The sequence below is a fragment of the Chiroxiphia lanceolata genome, chromosome 11 (assembly GCF_009829145.1).
Source record: "Chiroxiphia lanceolata isolate bChiLan1 chromosome 11, bChiLan1.pri, whole genome shotgun sequence".
NCBI lineage: Eukaryota > Metazoa > Chordata > Aves > Passeriformes > Pipridae > Chiroxiphia > Chiroxiphia lanceolata.
The window spans coordinates 16,433,407-16,451,671 of NC_045647.1; the positions used below are offsets into that span (position 1 = coordinate 16,433,407).

At 42.7% G+C, this 18,265-nt stretch overlaps 1 protein-coding gene across 8 annotated transcripts in view; it reads right to left on the bottom strand.

The window, feature by feature from the left end:
* Positions 1-1,057: 1,057 nt before the first annotated feature.
* The window catches only part of LOC116792064 (6-phosphofructo-2-kinase/fructose-2,6-bisphosphatase 4), a 56,981-nt gene continuing 39,773 nt past the window's right edge, over positions 1,058-18,265 (bottom strand). For 6 of the 8 annotated variants that reach the window (XM_032698638.1, XM_032698639.1, XM_032698641.1 and 3 more), the window contains exons 9-15: positions 18,066-18,212; positions 17,372-17,476; positions 15,546-15,675; positions 15,119-15,181; positions 11,920-11,984; positions 8,775-8,830; positions 1,058-3,899 (exon numbers count right to left, since the gene is read on the bottom strand). In XM_032698638.1, the coding sequence (XP_032554529.1) occupies positions 3,893-3,899; positions 8,775-8,830; positions 11,920-11,984; positions 15,119-15,181; positions 15,546-15,675; positions 17,372-17,476; positions 18,066-18,212 (573 nt within the window). In that variant the 3' untranslated portion in view covers positions 1,058-3,892. Of the gene's footprint in view, positions 3,900-8,738; positions 8,831-11,919; positions 11,985-15,118; positions 15,182-15,545; positions 15,676-17,371; positions 17,477-18,065; positions 18,213-18,265 lie in introns of all 8 variants that reach the window. The other 2 variants (XM_032698635.1, XM_032698637.1) reach the window with 2 other exon arrangements.

Here is an 18,265-nt window from a genome sequence, read left to right on the forward strand (position 1 = left end):
TTGTTTGTGGCAATAACTGCTCCCTGCACTTACCTTCTTTGCTCTGGAGTAACCAGTGCCAAGCCTGCTCAAGAGAGATCATGGTCTTCACACAGCAACTCTTCCAGCTGGCATTTGACTGACCTACCAGGAGCAGCTCCTGCTGCCACAACTGTGCCTTCTGCCAGCCCCACTGCACACAGCACAGACACCTTTCCTCCGTGGAGCAGCTACTCCATCCCTCCTCGTGTTCTGCACCACCAGTACCTCCTGACAGCACAGACACAAAAGCTCCACAGCCTGTACAGCTCCTCAGCCCTCCTGGCTGAAGTGCTGCCCCCCAGGACCACCTGCCAGGCAGCAAAAGTCAAGAGTTCACTCACCCATCAGGTCTGGGTCATCCTCATACTACAGGAAGATGGAGGTATTAAAGCATTTTTTCCAGAAAGCTCTTAAACAAAAAAATCACCTCCTCTCCAAACGGAAATGCACAGTGGAGTGAAAAACAATGAAAACTCCTCCCACTTAGCAGAGAGGATACATTGGTTACCACCCAGGGGCATACAGCCATCAAGAAGACATGAAAATCTGAGTATGTAACTCTAAACCACAAAGCAGTAATTAATTTTGTCCTTATCCTTCAGAATGACAAGTACCCCTGCAAATTTAATGCCCTCCACCTAATCTCTGCATGCAAACTTGTACTGACAGGCAGCATTTGGAAGACAACATAAGAACAGTGTAGCTCTGGGGGTATGGATCAAATCTTAATACCAATGACCAGGTAGAACTAATAAAGTCTTACCTTTCTCTTCCACTGCATGTGAATCTTGGCTTGTAGTTATTTAATCAGTTCTTCCAATTCCTTCCTCCATTATTTTGTTACTTAAATTACAATTATTCGCAGAGTAAAGCAATCAGTGGGGTGAATGAATTTAATTCTTAAGCTTATGGATAAGGTGTCTTAACCCAACTGCAATTCCTACACCTGTGGAAATTGTGGAAACCCACTGAGGTGCAGGAACACTCACCTGGCACTTCAGCCACGAGAACTGGACATGGAAAGAAACACACGGGGTGCACATTGTAGCATTTGATCTTTATTACTTGGATCAAAGGTCAAATGATTACATTTGTCTGAAACATCACGACCAAGGCCAACAATGTAAGACAAGACAGTTTAATCCCATTCAAGAGACTGCGTCTGAGCCAGGCAAGTGCAGTAACAGTCAGAGGCAGTAAAGTAAATGGGTACAAATACAGACAAGGGTTTTCCCCTCCCCTGTCAGTGACCATTCTGTCAGGAGGGAGGGGACATATATTTTTAAAAAGTGACATTAATCTGCATTTCTCAACTGTGCCTTCCCAGAAAGGCAGTGAGAACCAGGAGAACCCACCACTCACTCCAAGTCTACATTCACCTCAACTCTACATTCAAATACAAATACAAATTTACACCTGCTCTTGCCAGCCAGGGTCAGATGCAGTCACTGATTTAGTACCTTCCTAATGCAGAACAGACAACTTCTTTTTTTTTTTTTTTTTTTCTCTTCAAGTATCAGCACAACAGTTTATTTACACTTGTATACAATTCTTTTTACTGAACACCCATTGTAGTAAAACACTCATCACAGTAGATTTGAAAGCAGGCTATAAAAATACCTACTGTACATAGAACATTAAGCCTCGAGGATGTTACAGCACCTCTTGACAGTTCAGAGAGGTAAAACAAAGGGAGGGAGGAGACACTTCAAGCCATGCTCTCCAGCAAAGAGAAGCAGCCCCTGGGCTCAGCTCTCACTGGGGAAAAATTTTCCTTCCACCAACATTTCTTCAACCAGGTCTGAGCTCAAGAAGTACCACGATCTGCTGGTAAAATCCTGGTTTTTTTAATGCAGCCTCCTGGGATTTGTGCTCTGTAGCTACAGATAAACCCTGACATTCTCAGTGTAAAAACTGTTTAACCACTCCTGTCACGGCTGGACGGTGGAGGAGCAAGGGTTGCCTGGCTTTCCCACGCCAAACTGGGGCGAGGAGGGGGAATTACTCCTACAGTTTTGCCACAAAGGTGGCCTTGTTAACTCCACATCAATAAATTACTCCTCTGAGCAGCGCTGTGCAGGCTGTCTCCTCACCCCATAACTACAGACACAGCTGAATTAATAAAGGTCTGAAATGGCATTACCAAATGCAGGGCTCACACACACACAAAAGCTTTAGACAGCAGCACTTGAAGCAAGTCTTTCTGGTCACATTCCTCCTCTGAAACAGAACCCAGCGATGCTCTATGGCTTACTTCCAGAGCTGAATATATTGCTGAATTTAGCTTATTAAAAAAAATTTAATCACAACAGCAGCACATTATTTTATAAACCCTGCACAAACAAAAGACAATGTAGCCCTTGCCTGCAAAATGATGTTACGAGGGCCTGGTATTCCACACAGGAATTGAAGAAAGAACAAAAACAAAACAACAGAACAACCCCAACAACATACATGGTAAAAGCTCAATTATCTGAAGAGTTTCCTTAGAAAAAAAACACAGTCAAACTATCAAAGAATAGGTCTCCTCATTTCAGAGCTAGAGCCAGCAGCAGTGCTGGCAGCTCACTTCAGTTGTCTGGTAACACACATACAAAATACACTTTGATTTAGTACAGTTAAAAGATTGTGGCCTTAACAGACATAGACAATTCCATTTTTAGCACTGGAGTTTCACTAGGCATTAAAGAGCAGCAAAGAACTGGGATGATGGAAGGTGCTTAAAAACGATACAAAAAACCCCAAGGCAGGGGTTATTATTTCAGAATTTACCTGGTGTTTTTCTTGCATGAGCTGTTAGAATGGTTAAACTCACCTAACCTCTCTGTACTGTTTCCTGATGTACGTATTAAATGTGGCTATAAAAGAGAAACATATACTTTTATGTTGAAATTCATTCCAAAAACTGCCTAAAGAAAAAAAATATCACAACACTAACAAGACAAGCAGCTTCTCCAGACCCTGACAGTCTGAATCCTCCTCCCCTCCCTTCCAAACTCAGAGAAGCTGCTCATCCCCTCCTGTAACTGCAGCAGACAGGACATCTCTCTCTCTCTCAATTCATTCCCCAGGCTGCCAGCTGTACTCACACTTATGCCCTCCCACTTAATACTGTGTCCCCCACTGCCCTCCAAAATACAGCTGGCCTCTGGAAAACATTAAAATCTTGCTAAAACAGTTGAATCTTTCAGGTAGCAGATCTAGCTTTAATGCTTTGATTTTCCAAAGGGAAAATCTCCCTCAGAAATTTCAGAAAAATTTCAAGTTGTGGTTGGCAAATCAAAGCTCAATTTAAAACACAGAACAGCTATCAGAGCTGATGGGCTTCTCCATTTAAAGCAGCTGTGCAACATGAAGCCTCCAATGCTCAAAATGTAAAATTTCACCCATGTTAAATACGCCACCAAAAAAATCTCCACGTAATTCTAGGCAATCATTCACAGTAAAAATAAGAGGAACTCTTAGAAAAACACTTAAAAAAAGAAAGTAAAATCTTGTTAAAATCTGACAGTAAAATCAGCACGGGCAATTAACCACCTTCCACAGATGAACAGTAAAAACCCACTGAAACTGCACAAATTTACATATGGGGGAAAAAAAAAAAAATCTTGAAATCAACTCTACTCTGCTTCCCACAATCTTTTTACTGATACCTTTCGGCACTGGGAGTTATCCACAACTACGGGTTTTCTCCAAAGAAGGGGAATCACATTCGAAATGTCTCAAGGTGAAGGGGAGGCGCGTTCATCCCAACCCGCTCCGACGCCTCCGGGCCCTGAGCTGCGCTGGAGGAAGGGCTGCTGCCCCTGGAGCTGGAGCTATAGGTGGGTGGGCACTGTCCTCAAAGCTTCTTCTCTCGACCGATCCACGCCTACATTCTGCAAATTTAAAGACAGGAAAAAGATTGTAAAGCAAAGGTCTCACAGCCAGGAGCGGTTTTGCTTAACACGAGGCTATTAGTTAAAGACAAGTAAGTTTGAATGCTTATTTCCTCAAAATGTTTTGTAAAACACAAGGAACGGTCCCAGTCCCTGAGCAGGAGTCAGAACCAGGCTTTGACTTTGTTCCAGTGCCAGGCACTTCACAGAGCCCCTCAGATACCCAAAAGCAGGATCTCTGCTGCAGGAGAAAAGCATTTCTAAGACACGTATTACACCAGGTCTGGTAGGACAGTCAGTCTCTACACCATATGCAGGTCACAATGTTGTAGTTTTTAAGAACTTTTTATCCTTTAATCACAGTTTTAACCACATTTTTCTAATCCATTGTCTCTCCTGGTCTTTATGGACATAGTATAAGGAAAAACTGAACCCTGCAAAGGTCATAAACCACACAAGCACCAATAAAATCTGGAGGGAGGGACGCCCACCTCTCCTTGTTCAGAGCACACTGCAGGAAACGGCTCCTTAACACCAACAGCCATAAAGCTAATTCTGATCCTGTCTGTGAGCAGCCAAGTCACTGGAAGAACTCTGAATAACTCCCTGAAGAGCTGGTAACATGAAGTGTTCCCTAAAGAGCCGGAAACATAAAGTTTAAATGCACTTCAGGGTACACAGGCATGTTGGCAGATGTCACACTGACATCAGGGTATGTTTCAGTGGTTTTATAACCATATTCATTAGAGTTTACTCTCCAAACAAGTCTCTCCAGTCCAACTCCAGGGAAAGGAGAGCCCCTCGAGCACCCAGCAAGGGGCACTCTCAGCACACCAGACACACAACGCCATCAGTCAAAACATATCAACTTAAAAAGCAATTCAATCCTCTCCCCAATCCCAGTTTCTAGATCTTTAGCCATTTCTTAACAAAACAGGACATAAACAAGCAGCACCAGATTTTGTCTGGGGGTTGAAGTGTGCCAACATCACTTCTACCCTTATCAGTTCTCCTACATCCATGTCAGCCCTTTCCTTTCTCATCAGTCTTCAAGCTCTCAGGTAAATTCCCTTGTTTTCCACCATAAACACCACACCAAGGTTTCTGAGAACACACACACACCCACAAATGCTGCTGGGCAGAGTCCTGGAAACCCCTGCACACACCAGCACATGGCCCAACCCACTCTGACTTCTCTCTTTGAAGGAAAGCAAAGCAACAACCCTATTTCAGAAAGAAGCTTCTAGAGGAAGCATCTCTTCTACACCAAGAGACACACAGAAAGCATCAACATCTGTCTAAGAACACAAGGAGCTGGCAGAACAAGTCATATTCTGCATGACTACACAGGAGGGGAAAAAACAACCAGCCAACAGAATATGCTGGCATTTGGTGTGTTTGTTTGTGTTTTTCTTAGCAACTTATGCAAAACACCCAGAAATTCCTTGGGACTGTGGATATGTCTCCCACAGGCACTCCAAGAATATTGGCCGAAATGTTTTAAGCTGATCATCTGATGCTGATTCGAAGAAAATTAAATGGAGCATGAAATGGAGCATCAGTATGCAGGAATCCAGAGGTACTGGAAATTAATCCCCAAGCAGCAAGGAGTAGACAGCTCTAACATGAAACTAAAAGGAAACAAGGTGATTAAGGCACAGCAGAAGATACCTCTCATTGACTGAAATAAGCTGTATCAGATGGAAGCAGCACCTTAGCAAGTGAGACAGACCCAGAGGGAATATCAATACACAGGCAAGAAAGTTGAAAGCAAAAAGTGGTTGGATTTGAATAAATACAAACAGGTTGTGGAAGCGAAGCACTGAACTGTCACAGTGAAGGAAGAAAACTGGGATAAACCCTAATAAACACCCCCCAAGGGCTTCTTAGACAAACACAACAGATGAGAGGGAGACCAGATGAACAGGGGCTTAGAAAGGGACCAGTATCCTCATTAACAATAAATGGATTCCTACTCATAGGAATCCCATTAGATGAGCTGATGGCAGCTGGGATTGTATTTGCTTCCAGAACAGCCAAGGGCATTGAGAGGTAAAAGCTGTGCAATGAGGACAGTGCTGCTGCTTAGAAAGGTGACTGAGGTTAAAGCCTTCTTTTTGGGACCAGAAGGTGTCCCTGCAACTGCTCAGCACTGCCTTTCCAAAGCACACCTGGACAAACCACCATCCTGGGAATAATACTGCCACACACCAGCAGCAACACGGTCTGAAGAGCCTGGGAAACACAGGAGTGGGAATAAAAACCACACTCACCTCTTCTAAATACTATTTCTACCAAGGGATATGGACTCTCACTCAGTCAGACCAGGTAGGGGTTCACTGCTTCCAGAGCCCACTGTCCGAGGCAGGAGCAGTGTCACTCTGCCTTACACAAGGGTCCATCTCACCCAGTCCTCCCTGGAAAGACTCAAAACACATAGATTAACTCAAATACGCTCCTATACCACCACTGGTCTTCTCCTCATTATACTCTTCCCTTTGTACACTTTTTTCCTACAGAACAGAGCCTCCCCCAGCAAAGCGCTGTGAGTCTCTGAACAGGACAGGCCCTGCCATCTCAGTTTTACTTTGATTTAGCTACAGGTGTTCTCTGATCTTCACAGCAGAACAGGAAGATTTTACAGAAAGGCTCTTCTAGGGAAAAGGAAGAAGCCTCTAAGGACAAGAACCAGCACAGGCATAAACAGAGAAATAAACAGCAGGATACAAACATTCCAGCCCCCTATCAGCCAGCCTTCCCTCTGCAAAGCCGTGCCACAAACTGTTGCTGCCACTTCCCGTCCAGCATCAGGCCCTTCTGTTACTAAGGAAGTAAGGCAGAGAGGACTGTTGAGCAATCATGCTGTAAGAGGAGACCCCTCAGAGCATTCTGCTTTTAAATATCCGCTGCACACATCAGCACAACGAGTGCTGTGCTCAGCAGAGAACAACACGGAGCCGCAGCCCCAGGAAATGGGGCTGGCAGCAGCTGGCAGGGGTGGAGGGTCCTGGGTGCTTCTGCTGCTTCGCCTCCCTCTACAACTTCTGCCAGAACAGTCAAGCTCAGCTTTCCTCTCCAGCCAAGTTCCTGCCCTGTCCATCCTCCCCGTCCATTTTCTCTGACAGCCCGAGCCTTCCTTTCTCAAGCAGCAAAACTCAGTTTTTCCACAGCAGACGCCCGCACACATTTTGGCTCCATCAAAAATGCAACACATTTAGTTTCAATTGAATGGTATTTCCTTACTTGTGGCCTGCAGAGGTGACAGCACTCCAAGCTGTCTCCGTGCAGCTACTAAGTACCTGACTGGCCAGATCCCTGCTACCCCTTGGGAATGCTACCTCAACTGTCAGGTAAGAGCAACCAGACTCACTAACTGGTGTGTGCAAGAGGGTATGGCAGCTCAGGTCTCTTCCCCCAGAGCATCTTTCACAGCAAAGCTCATGCCCAGAGGTTGGAACAATTAAACATGGAAAAGTGACCAAACACTCCTATGTCACGGTCACAAACAGCAACAGGAAAATGATCCAGGTTCCCCCAGTCCCAGCCCATCCTGGGACACTGGCTTAACTAAACACCAACCAGTGCAGCAGGAGGCTTTTTTGGCCAGGAGGTTATTTGGTTATGGCACACATTCCCAATTGCTCTAAATTTCTGAAAACTTCACTACAGTTTTAGAAGCACAGATACGCCACACATTTTTTCCGAAATCCAGGTTTTGGAAAAACGTATCACCTGAGAAACCCAACATATAAAAGCTTTCCACAACCTACACTCTTGCTTACATTCAAGACTAAAAGACCCCCTTAGAAAACAGTTCCAGGATGTGGTGACTTTTCTGCCTTTCCCAGCCTCAGTGGTGTCTACTCAATGGCACAGGTGATTCCATGGCCACAGGTTGCCCATTGTGCCCAAAAAGGCACCAAGGCACCACATCCCCAACAACCTGCAGCCTGTGAGAGGCTTTGCTGTCACTTACTTTTGGATTCATGTCCTGCTGGTTGAGACACCCTGTCTGCTGGACAACCCAGCTTCAAAATCCTCTGACTAGGTCTGCTTCCCTGGTCTGAAACAGTCTGCTTAAATGCTACTTATTGGAGCCCAGATAAAATCTGGGTACAAAACAACTGGAGCAGAACTCTAAATGCTTGATCAGCCATGTCTGTACAAGAAGCAGGAAAAGAGGGAATTTAAAATCGCTTCTGCTGACGGGCAAACCCTAAAGCCTAGTTAATGCAGAACATCTGTTAACAAAAGTCATATACTAAAAACATTTATGCACATTCCTGTTCTTTGAATAATTGTCCTGGAACTAAGTGAAGACTTGCTACCCTTTTCCAACAGTACATCATTAATCAGCACATGGAGACTACTAGTGCTATGGACCAGCAGGATTAGGGTTTTACAGTAACTATGGATTGTTATTTTACATCACATAGCAGTCCAATCACTCCTAAGGGCACTGAAATAGATAGTACTGGTGTCTAGAAAAGCAACTTCAGACTTATCTCTCACAGGATGATGTGCTTCATGGCTTTCACTGCAACTAACACTAAATGATTGCTGGCTGCTACAATAAAACCTAATGCTGCAGGATATTTAAATTACAGCAATTTACAAAATCAGCACTCCAGCAAGAGCCAATCAATGTTTGATAACTCATCCACAATAAATCAGCCAGTGCAATAGTTTTATTGCAATTTGATAATCTTTTCAAATCATATGCTGTACAAACATTTGGTTTGGATTATGAGTTGGGTTGGGGTGGGGCTTTTTTATTTCAAAGTGATTGAAATTATTAGTTTTTCAATTTATTTTGAAGCAGTAGGATGAAAACAGCACCCCAAGTTCCATAGTTGATCAGCACACAGGACTCACTGGTGAGCAGGGACTGTTACAAGAGCGTCCTCGGGAGGTCTGGCAATGTCTACATTCTGTATAATAATAAAAATACAGAGAATATTTATCATGCAGCAGTAAGAGCAACAAAAACACCAATCAGATTCCTTCACAAGTACACAGCTGCATTCATTCAGAAGCAGAGATTTTTTTTTTTAACCCCCCACACCCCGAGAGTGCAGCAGACTGACAGCCTGTCACTGTCCCAGAGCGAGACAGCAGGAAAATGTATTTACAGTAATCACTGACCCCACGCTGACAGCACTACCAAAAGCTCAAGTCATTCACATTTAGGAAGAACTCTTTTACAGGCCCAAGTAGGAACCTACTTAATCATGTGCTTCAGCACATACACATCTATCCATTAAGCAACTTGCAGTGTTTTACTGAACTATGCCACGTACTTCTGTCCCAAGAGAAGACTTGCAACATTTGTGTAACAGGCACATAACAACCCTGGCAAAATTAAAAAATATATTCTTAGACATGCTAATCTTTCAAGGCTGGTTACACCAACTAGGTGTCACCTCACTTTGCAAAGGCTGCAGAAAAAACATTACATTCAATTATTCAAAACCAAACAAAACCAAGAGCCCAGCATGGCCAAATGCTCCTGCTGGCAAGTACAGCTGAGTGCAGCCACATGGAACCAGCTCAGGAATCACACCTGCCTCGTACACCTCATGCAAGTCCCAAAGACCCTGCCAATCAGTATTCTCCCTTCTACCAGGAGAGCAGACTGTGATAAACTGTTCTGAAGTTACCTCCAGGACCCATTCTAGGCCAAATCATTGCAGCCTCTTCAAACTTCATGCTGACAGGCTGCCTGAGTCTTACTAGTTTCACACCTTTCACTACCATCTCCCTCTCCCCTCCCCAAACTCCAAAAGGAAACCTGGGTTTCGTGCTACGAGCAATCTCCCTGTCAGTCATTCACCAGCTAAGCAGACACTTCACCCCAGTGCTTGTTTTCTGGCCCAAAGGGGGGACCCACAGCAACTCCCCTGAATTATTTTCAGTAAAAGACCATAGACTCCTTCACTGGAAGAGGTCAGAACTTCAGCCACTATACTGCTGACAAACACAAGACTTCAATTCGCTCCAGACAAAACCACCATGGTACAATGAAGTTCACACATACCACAAAGAAAGACTCCAGAGCCTTGCCTGCATTTCTGCCACGTGAAAATAGATGCTTTCAGCTGAGCCCAAAAGGAGGGCACTGTTCTGGACTACAAGTGACTGGTGGGGGCACAGAACAGCCCACTGGGCAATTCTCAGTCCAATAGTTTCATTGTTTAACAATGCTCTTATGTGATGCTGCATTTAATTAAATGCTCTGACTTCAATAGACCACTTGAAAACTTAATTTTACAGAAGTAATTAACATTTTTGTAGGTGATGAAAATAAAAGCTTTTGAAATGTTCATAGTTCCCTGAGCAACATTTAAATGCAGACAGGACCAACTTAGTCCTTTAATCAGACCTCCTAAATGAACAGTGTGTCACCATCCATAGTCAACAGGCTGGGTTTCCTTCAGGACAGAGGGAGAAGAGAATTTGAGGGGTTTTAATAAAAATGCCTCTGCTCCTTTTTTTAATTCTTTTAAAATTCATTAACTCAATTTACTTCTGTTCCAATTAGTCTTGTCTCTTTGTGTCCACTGCAATGTACCTGTTTGCATGATCCTCTACATGCACCTGGAATAGAGGCACCCCACACCAGCACAGCCACATCACTTGCTAGGCATGTTGAGAGTCACTTGATGATTCAGGCAGAGCTTTTTCCCTTGAAATAAACCCCCTCAGCTAGAGGAATGATATTTTCAACGACATTTAGCAAGCTGTAAATTCAGCACCAATATTTTAATCAGCCAAACTAAAGATTCTGTTCCTCTACATTATTTAACATGGATAACCTACTGCTCCAAGACATCCTGATTTATTTTCACTATGCTTCTCCAACTTCAGGCACTGTGAAAACAGATTTCCTAAACCTGACAAACCAAACTAAGATACAGAAGTGGTAAAGCAGAAAGGGGAGCAGAGAGAAATATGTAGAACCATTGTCTAACAGAAAATGTCTTGGCTACGGATGACCCAAAGTATTTTCACAACTCAGAATGCCCACAGCATTACAACAAAACTTCTTCACAGAGCCCTCCAGCATGAATTCTGCACAAAACTGTGTCCTCAGGTAAGAAAGGCATTTTGTTTCACATGCCCTATTGAATACACACATAAAACCTCATTCTCATTATATTCCTTTCCACCATAAACCACTGTTCTGAAAACCACCAAACATGGTCCTCTTTTCTCATGTTATCAAACTGACTTTCAGTTCACCAGCAGGCACTGCTTGTAACCTCAGCATGGAGTCAGTGCCACACCTGGGGGCATTAGCATGAGGTTCTGCAAGGGAACCAGAGATTTTTAATCATGGCACATTTCACATCACTTTCAGAACACAGCAATGGAAGAGCTTTGCACAAGCAGCAGAATCAACCTAAGCTCAGGCCAACACAGAAGCAGAGAAACACGTGCCTGACACAGGGAGAGCACGAAGCTGCCACGGTCTGACATCTGATCTCCACTTACACTTCACAAACACACTCAATTCCCTTGCCCTAGTTGTCCTGCTGTATCCTGAGATCTAGTCTTCCTCTCCAGCTTTGGCTTAAAACACAGGTGACACCATCAATTCCTCTTTTTCGTACAGCAAGGATTGCAGGGGTGAAAAAGCTGATGATCTCTCTCTCTCTCTCTCTCTCTCTCTCCAAAACAAGCATGGCATTCACAACATAACTTTTTGACTACACCCTACTTCTGCTCAATGACAAAGCCTGGCAGAACTTTATGCAGCTTTCAGGTGGACACCACATCTTCAACTTCACATTCATTTTTTGAAGATAAACTACTCCAGCTCTAACTCATATAATAAAGATAAATTTGCTCAATAAAAAGGATTTACCCACCACCAAGAGTAAACCAGTATTAAAGCTTGATATATAAAATTAAATACACTCTCAGTTGAGTTATCAAATCACTTCTAACCACAAGGACAATAAAAATCAGCTCAGACAGTACATTACATCATGTTCTCCAGTTTGAGAGATATTCTTACCTCAGGTTTATCTCTGTGTGTGTTTACAGCTTCCACATTCAGAAATATAGATTCTACTTTACATCCTGTTGATAAAAAACACATTTTTAAATGAATCTGCTTTAAAAGTGAAGTTAGAGTAAGATGCAATCTAATTTTGAGTTGGTGAAGGTTAATCACTTTCCCTCCTGATTTATACCAGAATTTCCTGAATTCTGAAGAGCTAAAGCTACTGAAATGAATCTATTCCACCTGGAGGAACACTATTCTCAATCTGATAATCCATCTCCTCACCTTAGCTTTATCATTATTTTCTTGGAAACAAATTTTTATTTGTTTAAATATACACGAATGTTCAAGTGAGAAAGTTCTTGCTTGTACCTTTTTTGTTTTTAAACATCCTAGATTTCTTAGAATTTCATTGTAATACAGAAGGTAAATGCTGCTCTCATTTTTAAACATGAAAACAATTACAAAAAGGTACAGTGTGTTGTTAGCAACCCCCATTCCCCTACACATGCAAAACAGTTTTTGCTCCCAGCTAAATGGAACTTTAAAGTTGACTCCTGAAAAGGAACTTTTGCTTTACACTCAAAAATTCAAAACTCCAGTGAAGCAAGAAAAATTAAACAGCCAGAAGAAACAATTTCCCAGATGGTATAAACTTAGGTTATAACATAATTACTCAATACACCATGGGATCAGCATTTTAAGAAATATCTGATTGCCAAACACTGTTTTATCTCACATGAGCATGACCTTTATAAGCTACTCCTACTCTACACGACATTCATTAATAGTCAGTTCCTCTGACCTACCACAGAGACCATCTTCTATCACAAACAGGTGGTCAGATTTTTCTCCTCAGTTATTTCCTGAAGTCATAACACACTCCACAGAATTAGCACATGACAGAAAAAAACTAATTTCTTAGAAAGACAATGCACTTAAAAAAAAATAAATCAGTAAGCCAAGTATTTACCTTCCTTTAAGGAAACCTATTCTGAGAAAGTCCGTTTGTCACAAACACTATGAGCAAACACTGCAGGAGGGCCAGCACTCAGAGAAACAGTCAACCATAAAACAGGTTTTACGGAGGAAAAGCACACATCTCCCACTGGAACAGGACCTTTAGTTATCTTTCCATTCACAGATCCACTGTGACCCTTGAGACCAAGCCAAAACAAGCTCTGGCCTCTGCTGCTGGCCATTACTAAGGCCTGGTTACACAGCAGACACTTCCAGAGACCTCTCAGTCCTTACTGAGCTTAAGATCTGAAAAAAGCATCATATGGAAAGCTTTAAATATAAACTAAAGGGACATGAGTTACTCCACAACGTGCACACGCCCAGCTCATTTTTAATTACTGATGACCAAGTTCATCCCTACAGCAAGCTGCAGTTTCTCTTTCCTGTGTGCTCCCACACAGACCATCACTACATTGGATTGCTGGGCAAAGGTCTCATTTATCCTAATCCAACTGTCAGGCTCTAACAGATGTTCCCCTACTGCAGATCAGACACTCAAGGTGGGAATGATGCTGCTTCCAGTGCCAGGATGAGCGAACTCCTGGGAGAGGCATTTCCCCAGAACAGGATTAGCTGGAAGGTATCAAACACACCAGGTCTGATCCTGTATCCTGCCTTGCTGGAGCCAAGCGATGCATCAGCTTGAAATAATGCCATAGATCAGTACTGTAGAAACTATTTACTCCTGTGTCCTCAGATGGCTGAATTCCAAAAAGAAGGTTGACTGAAATGTGCTAATCAGACATACATACCAAATGCTTTAAAAAAGGACAATGGCATTTCTTTCACTGAAGTCAAAAGGGTAAGGACAGTTATTTCCTACCGTTTTGTTTCCTTCCTCATTTTGTGTGAGCACACACTGCAAACATCCAGGCCCTCTTAAAGTTTATGAATGGTCACCCAACTACCCACAAAAAAACCCCAACCAATCAGACAAGCAAACAAACACACACAACAAAAGTTCACCAGAAAACCCCCACAAAACCAAAGACAACCCCAAACAAAAACCTCTCAGTGGAAACATGCAGAGATAAGTGAGTAAAGAGAACTCAGCTAAAAAAACCCAAAACAAATAAATAAAAAAGAAGTTTTAACTGCTCTAAATCTCTATTTTCAAAACTCCAGCTTGTCATGCAAGGCCGGGAACACCAGATGTCACCACAGCACAGGCAGTTGTTACTGTAGGACAGTGCAGCAATTAAATGAGAAAAATCTCTTCAGGCAGATTTCCCAGTGTGGCAGCTACTTTGTTTTGTAATGTACTTCGTTTCAACTTTTTTTGAAACTTAACAATTAAACAAAGTACAGGTCTAGACCGCTACTTTTCAAAGCTGATAATCAAAGACAGCTTTGCACTTCTGATTAATGACTGGACTAGCATTTTTGGGCATCGATTTCCTGGTGAGATGTGCCAATAGTTCTCTGTAGATGATCTTCTGCAGTGTGATAAAATATCAGAAGATATAACTCAGCCATCATTTAAACTAACAGCAGGTACACATCGAGCTGAAGTTAAAAGACACACAAAACCTCATCAGCAATCAGCCTAAAACCCAAAACAGAGCATGTCAGAACCCACATCCCACAGTGCCCAAGCTGGCAGAGGAGCCCAGTGAAAGGCCCTGAGCCAAGCACTGGTAACAGCTGCTGACAAACGATGCCAGCATCAACAAACAAGGTGATGCATGTGGTACTGTGAAGGTCCATGAAAAAAAAATACTTCAGGAAAAGAGAACAAAGCTATTAAAGGCTAAGGGAACAGCTTTTGTAAGATGATAAACCTATAAAAATGTAAATTGGCCTATCTTCTAAAAAGCAATACCCTTCGATATATCAATGAAAAATGAGATCTTGCTGTACCAGACGTGTAAATGCATGGGTTTGCCAGAAGAAGTAGCGAAACAGCACATGAACTGAGCACAGAACTCTCTTCTAGCACTTACAGCCTCTGGTGGTTCCAGGCCTTCACCAACACATACCTATTTCCTGGCATAAGGCAAAGCAAATGTAATCCAAAGGATTCATCAATTCTAACCAAAGCTGTGCAGGCATACAGGCAATGTCAGACCCAACAGTTCAATTCCATTTTAAAGCAAAATAAACTTAGGTTTGATTTAAATGCTTCACAACCTTTCCTGATGACAAAGACAGTACAGTTAGACATATATTACATACACTTAATTCCACTTACCATAAGCCACCGGGGTTAGCTTTAAGACAGTATGCAGTGGGCACTTCAGGTAAGGGAGTTGTTCTGAGAAATCAAACCACAAATTAAATATGAAACATAGGTTAAAAGTAACTTCTCTATTATGTTACAGGTCAACCACTTAAATGAGTTTTTATCTGACATTATATCTGTTTTCTTCCCTAGCATGCAAACAGAGATGCTAATCAAACAGAGCAAAAAAGCATCACTGTTTCAGGTGAGGAGCAGCTCAATAACATCAACTACCAAGATTCATGTGTGGGTCGAATATAAAAAAATTACACTTGGGTCCTTGCCTAACACAGCCACCCCCGATGATAAAGGAAACTGATAGAATTTACTGTTTGGAAGCCTAATCAGGTAATTTTCAAAAAAACAGACCATCTGTAATATATCAAGGGAGACTTACCTGCGGGCTTGTCAAGAAAATATGCGAGCAAACAGCGCATGACAGCTTGGTGACATATGACAAGCACATTTTCCTGCCTTTCAAGTTCCATAATTACCGGCTCCAGTCTCTGAACAAGATCTTCATAGGACTGGGTGGGGAGGAGAAATACACAGCACATTAAAAAGGGAAAACTCTTTGAACAGTGTATGGATATACAGGGGATCTTACTTTCATATTAGTCATCTATATATTAGTGCACAGACAAACACTGCAATAATAATTTTCCTTAAATTGAGCATACAGTTCGAGTCTTCCAGACTATTAAAGTGCAGACACATAAAATAAATCTCCTTCATGGAAAAGCTTTATTAAATTAGCCACTTTGATCAAGAATTTCCACAAAATCCCTAGAATTTAATTCACATCATCTGCAAATATACAGGTTAAGTCTTGCACATCGCTTTCCATACCTCATCTTCAAAAGCATCCCTCTTCCAAGCAAAAATCTGGGAAGCCCAGCCTACAGTAAGCACTCAAAGACTTTACAAAGCCCGACTTGTTCAGGCTGCCCTTTGAAAACAAACCAAGGGCTTGTCGAAGTGGCCTGGTGACAGCAGCCAGCATCCCACCAGAAGTCACAGAGCGAGGAGAATGGATGCTCTTGCATGTGCACAGGGAATCTGCTGCAGGAACGTTGCTGCTGGTAAACAGCAGGGGTTCTGCTTGTGCACCCTTAAGTCAATTTTCATGTCCACAGTAAAAACAACACTTCCAAAACATGTCATGCACTGTAAATGCAGAGAACTTGGTACATCGCCCAGAAGAACAAGGACTGACCACAGCAAAAGCCTTTGCCCTGGTCCCAAGGCAGGATGGAAAGCCTCCTGCTGATTGAGCCCCGGGCAAGAGGAAGCCCCTGGTCTCCAGCGAGCTGTGCAAACCCCCTCGGACTGTTACCAGGGACACAAAACTGCCTTTGACAAACGCACAAATCTACCTTTGACTAACGGCTGAGCTCAACTAATCACCCCAAGGCACTGAGGGAGTTTGAAATGTTTGTCACCGTCCCCGGAGGACGGCACCGGTTCAAAAAACAAACAGTCCTTGTTCAAATGGATTAGGAGAACTCAGCAGGCTTAATGACTGCCTCATTAGTAAGAGCGGGGTCACACTCCCAGGAACGCTGCTCTTATCACAGTGATTGCTCCTGACTGCTGAGGAAGAAGATGACAGAGCTCTGGTTCCCCATGACACAAACAGCGAGCAGCTGGTCCAATTACTCCTCCACCCTGCTGCCCAGAATCCTGAGCCTTCAGCACCCACGGACAGACCCTGTGACCATCTGGTAATTGCTGCACTGTAATGGGGTTGCTTCAGAAAAGCTGTCAGCAACTGATTTTCCCAGAGGCAAGGAGTGTAATAAAGTGAAAGACCAACAGTGGCTTGAGATTCCCCCAGCATTTCATCCAGAGCTGCCTGCAAAACAGCCATCACCCAGAGCAAGGACGAATAGAAACTGCCCGACTTGGCAGTATTTTTGCATATGCAACAGCTGAAGCCTTGCAATTCTTCCTGCTTTATCACTGCAGGACCAGCACAGGAACCATGCCCACAAGATCAAAGCTCTCCACTGTTTTTCTAAATTTATTGTTCTATTTTTCAAGCCCTGAATCAATTTAAATGGTCTGGGCTCAATCGGTGTAAGCTCCGATGTACTTTCCTATGGAGAAAGTACAACAAATAAACTTTTCATTAATTTTAAAATGTCTTTTTCCTAAGGCCAGCGTGCATGTATTCAAGAAGACAAGGAAGCCCTTCACCTTAAAAAATTAAAAATAGCATACCTCCCCTTTAGGGTATCTGTATCTGTATTTGTCTTGGTCTCTCAGTGCAAATTCAAGTGGGTAATTTTCCTGTATTTCCTCATATGTCATTTCTTCACACACTCCCTGTAGGTTATGAAAATAATTAAAACCCATGTATTTCCAGCAGTGCCAAAAGCAGATATCACTGTTAAATAAAACCATATATAAATAACCTTTAACAATTTCATTTTGTTACTCTGACACTTAAAATTGTCACATGTGATAAACAGGACACTCAGCTGGACTCAGATGTGGTTAGAAGGAATCATTTAATCCCTATATAGGTAAAGTTACATACATGGGCAAGCAAGGTCACATTTCATCTATTAAGCCTGCTTATATATCTTAGAAGTGCACTTGGAAAATGCCAACTAGCAAGCCACACCTACCCTAAACTTCTTTCCAACCCCCAATTACCCAAAATTTCATAACATTTTGGTTTCTGCAGGGAAATGTTTTACTGGGAAAGACACAGCAAGAAAATATTAACTATGGCACAATTTAATAAAATGCTTAGCCTTGTTAACAGGAATTAATGACAATTTTTCCAGCCTCTAGAAGCAGCTTCAATGACTTTCCATCCCATAAAAGGCATATTATTAAAGTACTAAGTACTTCCTTCATCCCTAGCAATCAAAGCAACTTATTAGACGCTTTAAAGAGAAGAACTTACTGCATCTATCTCGTTCAAAACCTTCCACTGCTCATAAGGCACTCCCAAGGCTTCAGCAGTCTGAATCGTCCTTTTCATCTGGCTCGTCCACACTTTCAGATCTTTGATATTTTGCTCATTAATGAACTGTGCCAAGCTTTTGGCAAACTGAAAGAAAAACCATGAGACACTGGATGAGGGCTCAGAGCCAACACACTGTG